Source organism: Toxorhynchites rutilus, chromosome 2 (assembly GCF_029784135.1).
Source record: "Toxorhynchites rutilus septentrionalis strain SRP chromosome 2, ASM2978413v1, whole genome shotgun sequence".
NCBI classification, from domain to species: Eukaryota; Metazoa; Arthropoda; class Insecta; order Diptera; family Culicidae; genus Toxorhynchites; species Toxorhynchites rutilus.
Genome location: NC_073745.1, coordinates 25315377 through 25329304, shown reverse-complemented (window position 1 = coordinate 25329304; position 13928 = coordinate 25315377). Strand labels below are relative to the sequence as shown.

Below are 13928 nucleotides of genomic sequence, written 5' to 3'. Positions count from 1 at the left end.
AACAAATCTTCTCTATATTACAGGCAGATGAATCAATCAAGCAGAGTCCGATTTGTCAGGATAGTCGGAGGAGTAGCTCAAACAGCAACACACACACATAGAATAGCTACTAGAGCTGGTATAAACATATAACACACAATTGCAACACTAAAGCAGGTACAGACGCCACCTGGTGGAGTTCGTTTAGTCTATCATTAGTGGCGACGAAGCAAACCCAACCCAAATCGTGGTAATCGGTGGTAAATATAGAGGGCTTTTCAAAAGCAATCGAAAACTCAAGGAGAATAACTATCAAAAGCAAACCGCAAATGGAATGGCGAGACAGAAAATCGTAGAATAGGTTTATAAAGTAATATATTACATGGCTAACCATCAGAAAATTTACATTCGTCAGCACGCTCTGGAAAAATCAGTCACATATAGCCCCCCTATTTATCAAGCAACTCTAAAACAAAAATCACACACATACATACACGCGCAGGTTTAGGATTTACCTTCCCGACGACAAGAACGAAACAAATCGTATGATAATCTGTTAAACTAAAACAAAAGAAAACACAAGAAAGTCATCTAATCTAAAGTTTTCCAGCACTCATACACACACATTCATCAACCTCACACGCACCGCTAGCAGCAGCATTGTCGTAACCATATGAAACAATGAAACTGCTAACCCCCGCATCCCCCCTCCTTCCCTGCCCCAGTCTCTGTCGTGTAATTTCGGTGTACAGATGAAAATATTAGTTTTTGTTGTTTGACTACCGAGTGCGCGGAAGATGGATATCCGCGCGGGCCGAGATAAACGTTACGCGAGAGGGACACATACGACGAAGGTTTCAACAAGCAGAAAAAATTGCACAAACTCTGAAAGTTATTCGCGTACTGTTGATGGTTCGGCGTTTACACGTTCACGCGGGGGATTTCAAACTTTCTTGGTTTGGATGGCGGTGGATAAACTGATTTTTCCGCTGAGATTGAGCGGAGAAAGTGAAAATTTATTGGTTTGAGGACGCTGATTCGCGATTGGTGTAAAGTGTAAATGGGGATTCTGTAAAAGTATACCGGGAAAAGATTAGCAGGTGTTTCGTGATTACAGGGAGCTTGGGAACTTATGTGACTCTGTGAATCAGTCGTTGTCGATGAAACTCGTCACGCATGTTTCTCTACTCAATCACACAGAAGTACCTCTTCTGTATGTGGAGTCGGATTTTCTTTCTGTTACCCCTTTATATACGGCCGCGGAAACCAGGCAAGGGATCGACTCAAATTTCAAAGAATATAATCCTTACATGAGGAATAACACATATTTACCATTAATGAAAAATAAACTATTGAAATAGTTGAGAAAAATGGTGGCAAACTCTGTTTTCCGCTACCTAGTAAGCACAACTTATTGTGGCTTAGGTAATGCAAAATTAAAACAATATTTTTCTACAGTTTTTTTTCTTCTCTACATAATAATGATTCTCAAATTCATGTTGTACATTTTAGCAGTTATAAGAAAATTGGAGTATTGCCAGATACCTTCAAAAGTGTTTGGTTGAGTGAAATATTGAAATAATATTCCAAGTGCGACGAAAATTTTTTTTTGTAAGTGGTAATATAGTTGCCGCGGTCTTATAAAGGGTTAAGCCGAACTTGATATTCAGTCAAGTACATTCATTACATTCTAGATAGATTCTAAAATCTTCTAACTTACAACATCTTCCTACAACATCGAGTCTCACTCGTGGTGTACTTGGATACTATTAGACGTTAGGACTCAGCAATAAATATCGTAGGCTGAGAAGTTAATCAGCAGAATTCAATTGAAATCTCTTAGGTTCTGTTAATCTGATACGATCTCCTTAAGATATACTGCTTCTTAGGACTTTTGTTGACAACTATTGCTCAAACTTTTCGAGATTGATGATATTGGTAACGATTTCAAATAAGTAGTACCGTGAAGTACCCATATACCGCTCAGTTAAGACAATATTTAACGTTTGTGTACTCTAAAAATTACTGCTTACGCGTGTATAATGTTCTCAAATCTACTTGCGTTGTATTAGTTCCACTACTGATAAACAAACGGATGAGAGTGTTGTTGTATGCATACCACCTATAATGATGGAAAACATTTTGCAACTTTTGGTCCTAATTCCAACCGGCAAAAACACAAAAACATTATTTTCCTAATTCCAATAATCAAATTGTTATAATAATGAATCATTTTGAGTAGTAGATTTGATAATGTTTTATGTTGTGAATGAGTCGAAATCAATAATCGAATGAATTACAGTAGTAATATGACGTTTATTTATTGACAACGCATCTTGTGATGAAGACGCTTCACTGGATTTTCCAATAAGACCTGAGTAATTAACAGCATCAGGATCTAACGTCCACATCGCCGGAAACCGTTGATCAATGTCGATTGTAGGTTCGTCATTCCATCCACAGCTTTTGAGTGGTCTGAAAAGGCTGGCGTCCAGCAGCTATAAGTTATTTGGGTGGAATTTTGTGGGAGACAAACAAGGATTATGTTTTTTTTTCATGCATAGCAGCATCATTTCATAAGAGACATGAGACTTATGTCCATTTTGAAAGAGAGTCATAGGGAACGATATTTTCTGCTGGACAAGCCAAAGGTAAAAGACATCCTTGAGAAACAGGAACAATTTGGGAAATCCAACCCGATCCCATTCTTGTTGCGGCCCAGCTTTCGGCCAATCTCTGCCAGATCTCTTGGTATCCTGGATTTGTACGGGTATAGCATCAACGTTGCCGCTAACTGCACGGCTGCGTCTCCACAAAAAAAGTGCAGTGTATAATTCTCGACCGATGTTAACTACCTTTGCCTGGACGTTTTTTTGGCCGGAACCAGCTAAAACTAGTTTCTTTGTATGTATTGTACGTACTGCTGTTTCATCCAAATTGAACATCTGTTCCGGGAATTTTAACACATTGGAAAGCGCTTCTTCCTCGAAATACTCATGGATTTCGTGAAACCAGCTCCTGCTCCTTGTTGCTTGGGAACAGCTGCACGATGCTTTGACATTACGCTTGGCACCCATTTTAATATTCCTGGATGCCGCTTGATAAATCTATTGATCCATTTACGAGCTGTATTTCGTTTTTAAATGAATTGGAACGAGCTGATTTCTTCACTTAATGTACTACGCTCAACAGTAATCTCTTTGTGTTCACGTGGAATCCAGCTTTCGCTGTTAGCCAAAGCCATTCAACTATTCGTTCTTCTGTGGCATCGAGAACGGTTGATTCTCCAGGACATTATCTGGAATACTTCCTAAGACCTTCTCGCGCAGTTTTGAATACGGAATTCCGTACAATTTGGCCGCCTTTCGAAAGGGAACTCCGGTTCTCGCCATTTCCACAGCGTCTGCTATTTTCGGCCTATTCTATTGAATGCGTTTCTGACCGGCGTTTGTTTTACTCATCGCATGATAGCAATTGAAATCTGTTGGGTGGAATAAAAACAAGTAGAAATATGGGTGTTCTTGTTCCAGCCATGTTTATTTTGGTGATAACCGATCGAATTTGCAATGGAAAGATATAAAAAAAGTATTAAATCAATGCACCGTACCTGTATCGTTATTTTTTTCTACTTTCCGGAGATTTTCAATGGTTTACTTTGTAAATTGATAACAACTGTGGACAATACTCTTTGCTTTGCTCTTTGCCACTTTGCTAAGGAAAACAACAAAAACTGTGAATGACAGATCGACTAACAGTATTGGCTGAAAGTTATATAGTTAAGCTTAACTGATAGTACTTGGCTGCCAATTTTTCAAACAATTATAGTTTTGCAAGTATACACAAAAATAATTTATCAGAAGAAATAAGGTAGCTAGTGTGAAAAACAGTATTTTATGTCAAGTGGATGGAATTTTGCACTGGGGAGCTTCACGGTACAAATAATAGAAAATGAAAATCGGAATGGGAAAAATTGATCTGTCCAAATCCTGTCATACTCGAATCGTTGATTCGCTCATTTTCCACCACATTCTTATGCTCACGTAGGCATTTCCTTACCTTCGTTTATGTCTCAGGAGCTGTTGCTCACAGACGAAAAAAAAAGCTCAATCGACTCTTGGGCTCGAATCATAGTGAGGTTAGGTGTTTTTGAATCATTTCCAATGCACGCAATCGTTTGGAAACGACTTGACAGGTAACTTCTAGTGCTGGAGCAAGCTCTTCTCGCATTTGGCATGGGTCCTCATCGAGCAACTTAGAGTCTTATAACGAAGGGTCTCTATTTATTTCTTGTTATAGAGAAGTCCTTCGTTACATCGCTCACAAGCAGCAAATTCCAAATTGCATCATCCTTCGTTGCGGAATTTCATCTGCACTTGTGCGAGATGCCCCGCTGGCCTATAATCAGCATTAAACTGCAGCTTTCTTTTCCGCACTATTTGTTCTTATGTTTACTTTCACTTTTTCGTTCTCTCACCGGAAGCGACTGCTTTCTCACCATCTATTTTCTTCACCGCCTTACTTGTCTTTACACTCATTTTCTATTATTTCTTTTTTCTTTCTCATCAAAATCCACCGTTCACCATGTGCTTTTCTGCACTGCTCACCGCGTTTGCCATAAAACCCAGTGATTGCTTTCTTTTTCCAACCCTATTTCTATCCACGTTTGTTATCGGAAGCAGCCGAACCACATTCTTTCGCACCGCGCGTATCTGCCATCTTGACTTCTTACACTGCGCACCGCGTGGGCGATAAATTTTCTTCCACAAGATTAAGGAATGTATTGATGAGCTGTATGCTCCACCACTGTCACTTGCGAGAACTGCCAAACTCTTAAGCTGGTGTAAATCAAGGCGCTTAACATACTACCTGGTGGGTCAAAATGTGGAAACCACTCTACAGAATTTACAGGATGACATTAACACACTTCTAAAATTAAAAATAATGAATTAAAATTTACTTTTCTGTTTCGAACATGTATTCTATGCAATACAGTATTACGTAATATTGAACTGGAATTGTGTCTGATGATGATTTTATATCATATTGGGGAGTTTTTGTAAATGTTGTGTGTTGTAAAATGTATAGCCAAATGATGAAAAAAGCGTCGTGTTTTAAGTAATCGAATTTAAGAATCTCCATTCAAATTTTAAGATATTTTCAATATGTTATTTGTAAAACTGCCTTCTTTAATTTTTCGCAAATTTGACGATTGTTTCGAGATAATTATGATTAGCGAATGGGCGCACCTAGTTTCATAGATCTGCCTTGAGCTCACCGAGTAGTTTGATAGTTTGGCAATGACAGCTAAATTTGCAACACATCTTGACTCGCGGATCATATCCTCTTGGCCGGGGCCTGTTTTCAAAAGAACCAGCAACAATGTACGCACTTTCATCAAGAGCCACTTCAGCTCAATATTTTATTTGCGTTTTGCGAAATCCTCGCGAATCTTCAGCGATTAATCGGACCAGAATATTCTGTATCCGCCACAATATCTCGATCGCATTGAATTCCGTGGCTGATGCATCCGCCAGCACTGGAGGCAGTGCTGGATAACCTTAATTTACTTCAAACATGATCCGTTCTCCCGTCTCGGAGGATGAAAAAGACGACCGCCGTCTATAACCCGTCTATGCACGCCGGTGGTAACAGAGCAAGTACCTAGTGATCCCCGATAATCGTTCGATTAATCGATTAATCGAATACTTCCTATAGAAATCGATTATTAATCGAACGAATACTGCACAACCAATAATCGAAGCGAACGAATAATTTACGTCGATTAATCGATCCAAACCCAGAGCAAAAAAACCGTACAGCCGCTGCAGTTTTATCCTGAAAATCAATCATAATCTTTGACGCTCTCCTAAACTCCTAAAAGAAGCTCAATGCCGTCGATGCGAGATGAGCTTCGTTTACGAGTTTAGGGGAGCGTAAAAGATAATAATTGATTTTCAGGCGTAATGAACACTTTTTTGATTCCAGATGGCTTTCTAACGAATGAGAAATATTAGTCTAACTAATTATTTCTCTCAGTGTGACGATTAATCGATTAATCGATTATTTGGATCGATTAATCTTATCGAATAAGAAACTGCTTAAAAGTATTCGATTAGTGGATGAACGATTAATTTCAAAAATCGGGGATCACTACAAGTACCCTTAAAAGATAGAATACAGCTTCGTGCCGCTGCTACTCTTGCTGGTTCATAGTGCGAGCGATTGATTTTGTTCTCAATAACTTCGCTGTGCTGTTTACCGCTCAACTGAGCTTTTCTCGCATGCGTGGTGCGTTTTGTCGCATGAGAGAGCATATATAATGTTGTGTGTGACATTGAATGTTGCAGCAAGTTTGGCTAATAATGCTAGACCTTCTAATAACTAAAAAATAACTACATTTCCTGGGCACACACAAACACAATAAGTACATGGATCGGGCTTCCAAGTACTCTCCAGGTGTCTTCTGTCAAGCTGTCATCAATTTCCCACTAGTCGCACCGCCAATCCTCTAGTTGCTCGCGTCGTATTTCGCCAAATTGCAATGCGCAGTTGGTCCTTCCAGGAGCTTCTTCCAAGATGGCGTGAATAGCACGCTCTCATCGAGCATTAGAAAAAGCCGCCGAAAAAAGCGCGAATTACAATCACTCGTAACTATAACGCGCACGATACCGGAATCGTCTTCTATAGCGCTTCAGAGATAAGAGCCGAAGGAAGTCGCAATTTTTCGTCCACCGAAGAGAGTATAACAGCCGCTTTGTTGTGCAACTGTTATACGCGCACGGTTGGTATTGTGCTTCAGATGTTTTTGTTTCATGAGTACAAAAGAATGTAGCAAATGAGTTTGGGATATCTCGCGATGTATTTAAATTAACGCGCAACACATTGCATTAAACACGTAACACTAACTAAAGGACTTGTTTCCTTTCATTTGGTTTAAAATAAAGAGACGTTTGCTCTCCTTCATGGTTGACAACATCATCCTTTTATTCACGTTCTTTTACAATCAGGAAAGTTTTTAATTCTAGTACTTCTAATACAACATGTTAAATTGGTGGGAGAAACCTGGAACAACTATTTACTGATTATCCAATCAGAAGTAAGTGAATTGAAATGACAAATACCAATATGCACACGTGAACGCATTGTCGCTATGTTCTAGGCGTGTGCGGATGGCTCATAGAAAGAACGAAAGAATATAATTGCTTAGCGCGATGGGTGTTCCATGAAATACGATGCCATGAGACCGTTTCTAGTATGGTGCAACATGTATATCGATTATTGAGTCAACGCTAAATGATTGGGAACGCAAGTGCCCTAATTAAGTTGCAACACTTGTGTGAAATGGAAAAGGTTCAGCTATAATCGATTAGTTGTGAATTGACATGACCCAGTGAAGATATGTCATGCATGAAATTATGAATAAGCATAAACAACGTATGCGTGGGAACATCTAGAAAATAAACCAATGCTGGTTTCAAGGGTTGTACTTTTCTCTAGAAACATTAAGAAAGATCTCTTGGAAATCTGGTATAGCTAATTCATCGTATTAAGTCAGTGTATACCTCAAACCCAACAGTGGATCGGTTCTATACGAGAATCATTCTGCGTGTGTTCAGAAACAAATTGAACTTGTCGGCGATAAAAGACGTGTATGGTTGTAGGGGATTACAATCTTTGCCACTTGTGTTAGATGCATGATGAGAACATAAATTCTTTGTTACCAGTAAATGCTTCCTCCAAGTAGCTTTGATAGAGTTTGTTGTAGTTTGCGGTCTCTATCAAATTAATTACCTGATTAACGTGAATGGGAGGCTGCTTGATTTGGTATTTGTCAATGAGAAGTATGTCGATTTACTCGAGCCACCGTTGTCAATGCCCAACATCGATCATCATCATAAGCCTTCGAAATCGCTAGCGAAAGCCACAGCTCGAACGTCTCGGACCCTTGCGATTTTGGTTTTAGTTAATGCGGTTTTGTGTTGCTGAACTTAATGTTTTCCGCTGTCCTTTGGGACGAGTATCTAAACAGGTGCATCATCGACGAGGATGCTGTGCTCTAATAGTCTGTGGTGTCGTGGTGGAGCAACAAGCTGCAGCATCTACGAAATCGTCTTCGCAAAGCCAGGAAACGTTATGTTTGGCCGAGGAGTGACTTAGAGAGTGAATACAACTCTAAAGCAGTTGCATTCATTTCACAAAATACAGTATTAAACAAGATCCCAAACCCTCAGAGGGGTGACACTAGGGTCCTGCTACCGGCTATTTCTTCCCATGTGTTCGGATGTAGTGATCCCCGATATTAATTGATTAATTGATTAATCGAATACTTCCTAAAGAAATCGATTATTAATCGAACGAATACTTCGCAACCAATAATCGAAGCGAACGAATAATTTACGTCGATTAATCGATCCAAACCCAGAGAAAAAAAAAAGCAGTTTTATCCTGAAATTCAATCACTATCTTTGGCGCTCCCCTAGACTCGTAAACGGAGCTCAATGCAGTCAACACGAATTGAGCTTCTCTTGCGAGTTTGGGGGAGCGTAGAAGATGATAATTGATTTTCATGCGGAATGAACACTTTTTTGATTCCAGATGGCTTTCTAGCAGATGAGAAATATTAGTCTAACTAATTATTTCTCTCAGTGTGACGATTAATCGATTAATCGATTATTTGGGGCGATTAATCGTATCGAATAGCAAACTGCTGAAAAGTATTCGATTAGCTGATGAACGATTAATTTCAAAAATCGGGGATCACTATTCGGATGATGCCAACATTAAAGTTATCAGTGGTGTTCAAAAACTATAAAAGTATAAAGTAAAAGATGTAGATCTTAGCTTAGCTGAAAGCTAATGATAACTATATTATCATCATGATAACTATATTATATTGTTTCAAAAGATCTTCAAGATTTCGTTGCTCGTCAGCGATTGTTGATATTGTTCTGTGACAAACTCGCTATGGAAAAGTTCCTGAAAAAAAATGTATCGTGTTTTTTTCCGTTTTGAATGGAAATAGGTTGCTGATTTGAGCAACGATTTCCCTAATTAAAATGGAGAATGACAGTTTAAATTTCATGAAGTGCGGTTCACGATCTTTTCAGAGACAACCGGAGGTGTTTAGATTTTGTAGAGAAAGCAACAAAAAAGTGGTATTCATGGGGTTTGAAGACCGATCTTTGAATTTATGAGGATAACATGCTTATTTCGTTTGTAAATTCACAGTGTGGAACATTTTAGACATGAAAAAGACATGAAAGCTGATGTGCTCATTATAATGTTGTGAACCCAAATTTTGCGACCTACGATGAAGATTTATATAATCCTGCCGGGAACTCCTTTCAGAATTCTGTGTCATCAGTACTTCTGGTATGATGTACCACGTGAAGTAGATCTTAAGATAAAGGATTACCTCTGGGAAGGTTGTGACCAGACTCAATGCACTGATAATTTTTCTTGCCGTTGAAAGAAATAGTCTAGTCGGAAGCCATTCAAAAGGCTGTATTAAAGACCTTCCGGACCCGGGATAAGAATGGAGGAGAATTACAAAGACTGTCAAAATCGTCTGAGGAAGTAGCCAACATTGTTGAAGCTATTCAAGCTCAATACATGTTAGCATTTGACAGCGGGCTGAAAAGTCCATTCCTTAACTGTTAAATTTTCTGCGACCAAATTTTGGAAAGAGAGCTTTCGCTAGAGATATCAAGATTCCGTAGACATTATCAGGGCCGCTGGAATCAACCTGGACAAGGTCAATCATTGGATTGCATTGGATGTGTTACAGCTCAAGGTTTACAAACGCTTCCAAATCATAGAATGGGTTTAAGACAAAGTTTGAGTTCGATATATAACCCCAAGTAACACTCACATTGCGAAACAATCTTCAAACGTCAGAAACCTCACAGCTTGATTGAATTGGCAATGTGAGCCCTTTCTAGGCTGCCTACGCTCAATTTGTATTGGTTGGGATGAGGATGCCAGGACCCTGGTACGAGTCCATCAGAACGAAAGAGAGAACTCTGCCTCAGTTAGCAATTCATTATAAACAAGTATGCGAACTAGAACGCCATGATCGCTTTCGGTGCAGAATTAATCATATCTCACTAGCGCCGAAAATATGTTTGAGTGAATTTAGAAGCAAATGGCTGGAGCTCGTTCGAAGCTAGGTTACGCCAAAATACTTGAAAACGAAGTTTCAATGGAGGGGGTAACACCCAAGACACCCGCTACGGGTGTCACCCGGTTACGCTACGCCACTGCTTACCACCCAATGGTTGGGTTACTTCGGAATAAATTTCAGTACACCAAAAAATCCTCCAAATCTATCGTTGGTGTTAAATCAGTGTCCACTTACCATCTCTGTTCCTATGGGAAGAAATCCTAACAGGCAAAAAAGTAGAAATTTCGAGGAAACTCAAAAGGAATACGCCGAATCATCAGCAGTTCGAACTCACCTTGGTGGACGCGCAACGTTTTACTCTCAAACATGCACTTTTTGTTCACGCATTTTACTCAAACACATTGCCCAGAAGAGACCCAAATGTGCTCTTATCAAACTGTACTCGGTCGTCTCATCCTAAGTGTCTTGCTCTGTTCTAATCGCTACTGTAACGATCAACAATTTCCGCACACCATAATAAATATGTCTCCACTCGATCATATGAACGTTATCTTGATGTTTGAACAACACGCAAAGTTAGAGAGAAAGAGAGAGAGAGCAGAAGGTAAAATAAACAAATAAACGAAGTACGATGGTTTAAGTAAGTGTATCTATATTAGTGCGTTTATAGCAAAAATAGCCTCATCAGACTAATCAAATACTCAAACAAGAGAGACGAAAACGAAAAATCCACTCCACATACAGAATGAAAATAAAATTCATTAGCCACACACACATTTTTTGGAACATGTTAAATGAACGATAGGAAACTACAAAAATGGAAATACTAGACCCCCGTGTATAGGTAATCTTAAGTAATGGCAGTACATATGATCTATTTAGGGCAAACCATTAATAAAACTGTAAACTTGAAGGCGCTATGTAATTCGATTTTTTTGATAAATTAAACGAATTAGATGCAAGCGCGCGTAGGGTTTTAAAACGATAGTAACATGTGTATTGAATTGAAGAATCTGTTCTGATATCTTTGAATGGATGACAAAACGCAAAAAAAAACGAAAGCGTTTAAGGAACATAAATTTGCCCTTCGTTTCTACTCGATGGTCGTGTAAAATTACTAGCGGAAAGCGTGGTGAAAACCCCTACAACACAAATCATTCAGATACGACGATGGCCATAAGGAATTATGTAATGTAATTATACACAGTAGAACTGATAAATGGCGATAAGTTGGAAAGCCGATTACCAATGCACTAGAGGAGAAAAAAAAACATAACTAAAGCTAAACGGGAAGGGCTTATTATTCAAAAAATTATCTTCCGCAAGCTAAAAATTAACCAGGAAACAAAACACGTGTAAAAGCTAACCCTAATGCAAACATCGTAGATTAGAACAAATTCAAATAAATTGATGAATACCTTAAAAACAAACCACATACGACTAAAAAGTTAAATATCTAATCATACCAAGGGCGCGCAACGGCAAGTGGATAAAAGTAATGATTTTATGGTCAATTTTATCATATAAAAGTTACAAAACAAAAAAATAAAAAATCACCAAATTCACTTTCACTCACACATACATTCACACACACACACAAACACGATTGCATCATCATACGAGCACGAAAGCATTTAAAGAACGCAGTTTAAAACATAGGAACATTTACAAGTTTGCATCCAAAATTTACAAAATCAGAACAAAATATCAGCAGCAGGTATTTTCGTACAGTGTCGTGTATTTCACATTGCAACGCGCATCGACATCGGTCACGCATGCATCTCTGTTTCGGTCCGTTCAGCCTGTGTTGTGTTATGCAACATTTCCGTTAGTAATCGTTCCGAACGGGCTTAATTGAATTGACGAGAGCAGCACAATTTTGCGGAACGTGTTCCCATTTGTTTCTCGATGCGAAGTGGTGCTATGCGACATAATTTGCCATAAGTGGAAAGAAGGGGAAGTGGTGTGGTTGTATGTGTTGTCCTCAATGCAAGTCCACGATTTACGTTTCACCCACTGATTTCAAAAGTTGCTTAAAATTTATTCCTAACCCACGGAGGAGGGATAATTGTTATAATTGAGAAAAACTCTGAAATATTGGATATAATCTACGAACGCGGAAGCGGGTATCATCTGGAGGTTCCCGGAATAAATCGCCACAGAAAACGACTGCAACAGAAACCACCGCTTATAAAATGTGTAGTAGGCTATAAATATTGTGGCGCGGTATTGTATTTCAAAACAAGAATTAACCGGGCAAACGTATCGCCCCAGGCAAACGTAACGCCCCGGGCAGACGTATACCGTCCGACGCTCGCTAGAGCTCGGTCGGACATTGCTAAAGGATCGTATCCTATGTTTCAAACTAACCGGGCAATCAGTGGATCCCAGGTTTGCGTGCGAGACACCGCCGCTTCCGACGGCGGGTCGGCGGTGGACTCGGATTGCGTCATCTTGGCGGCATGGGCCGCCTCGATTCCTTATCCTCGCCAAATGGGGACTTCGTCCCCATTACATTGTCCTCAGAATAAATTTCGAAAAACGAGAACAAGAGAATAAATTTATAATAGAAATGTGAGGCACATGATGTTTTTCCCGCGCCAAATATTTCTAGCCTACTACACTTTTTCTAAGCGGTTGTTTCTGTTGCAGTTGTTTACTGTGGCGATTTATTCCGGTCACCCATCTGGAAATGATAGAAAAAAGCGTTCGTTGGGGCTCAAAAACTTTATTATGATTGAAAATGGAGGACACTGGGTATTCTGAAACAATTATTATAATTATTCAAAACTATACTAAAGCGAAAATATTCTATCGACATTAGAGAGCGAGAGAGACGAAACAGGAATGGGCATAAACATGGTTAAAACGTAGGTAAAATGGTTAGCAATGAAGCAAAGCGCATGAAACGGCTGTGGGGAACTATGAGTTTCCCCCGCATGGAAATACTGACGAGAGAGCGGCAAAATGATTAAAATTACTTAATCTGAAACACAAACGCGTATATACAACAATTAAAAAAGTAAATGTATGTATTCCAGGACAAAACAAAAGACCCATGACTAATGGATAGAGGGGAGAATAAGGACGAGTATAGCTGAAATTGGATTCCATTCATATATACTTATTATTATAAAACTGAGAAAAAAAAAGAATCGGGAAAAAAAACTATTGCTATTAGAATGCCTTTATTTAGTTCATATATTTACATTATTTTATTGTACTATCTTTTCCTTTTTCTTATCAAATATACACCTTGATTCATTAGTATAACAAATAAGGAAAGCAACAAAAATATTTTAAAACTGATAAGCATACATAATTTTTTAAATGCAATAAAAAGTAAATAAATTATTGATATTCAAAAACAAGGCTGTGTTCGCCTTGATTGATCCGAAAGTACCCATTATAGAGCAGTGGTAGAAATTCATGAGCATTTTTTCGGATACCTGATTCGATATACACATTTTACTTACGAGTTTGTTGGAAATGTTTGGCTCAAACTATTTTGTTCGCTCAATGTAACCACACCAATACAAGCCTATGTAGGGGAGATGGGGGTAAGACGGACATGTTAAAAAGAACTTCAATTGTATCTTTGGAAACTCATGTTTTCCAAAACTTAAAAGCAGTTTCTTACAGTTCAATATACTGATTTTCGAAATAATTGGCCAAATGTTTTATTAAAATGTGTTTTTCCATTTCCATTTATGATGGACATGTAGTGGGGGGGGGGAACATGGACAGGTTAATAATATACGAAGCGTAGAAGTTTATCGTTCGCGAGAGGAATAGTTTCGCTCTCTCTCAGTGTTTGTCCAGTAGC

The 13928-nt window shown here is 38.9% G+C and overlaps 1 protein-coding gene across 2 annotated transcripts in view; it reads left to right on the top strand.

Moving 5' to 3' along the window:
* Positions 1-13473, top strand: part of LOC129764344 (catenin delta-2) — a 100813-nt gene extending 87340 nt beyond the window's left edge. For both annotated transcript variants that reach the window (XM_055763325.1, XM_055763326.1), the window contains exon 5: positions 24-13473. In XM_055763325.1, coding sequence (XP_055619300.1) covers positions 24-31 — 8 coding nt within the window. In that variant the 3' untranslated portion in view covers positions 32-13473. The remainder of the gene's footprint in view (positions 1-23) is intronic.
* Positions 13474-13928: the final 455 nt, after the last annotated feature.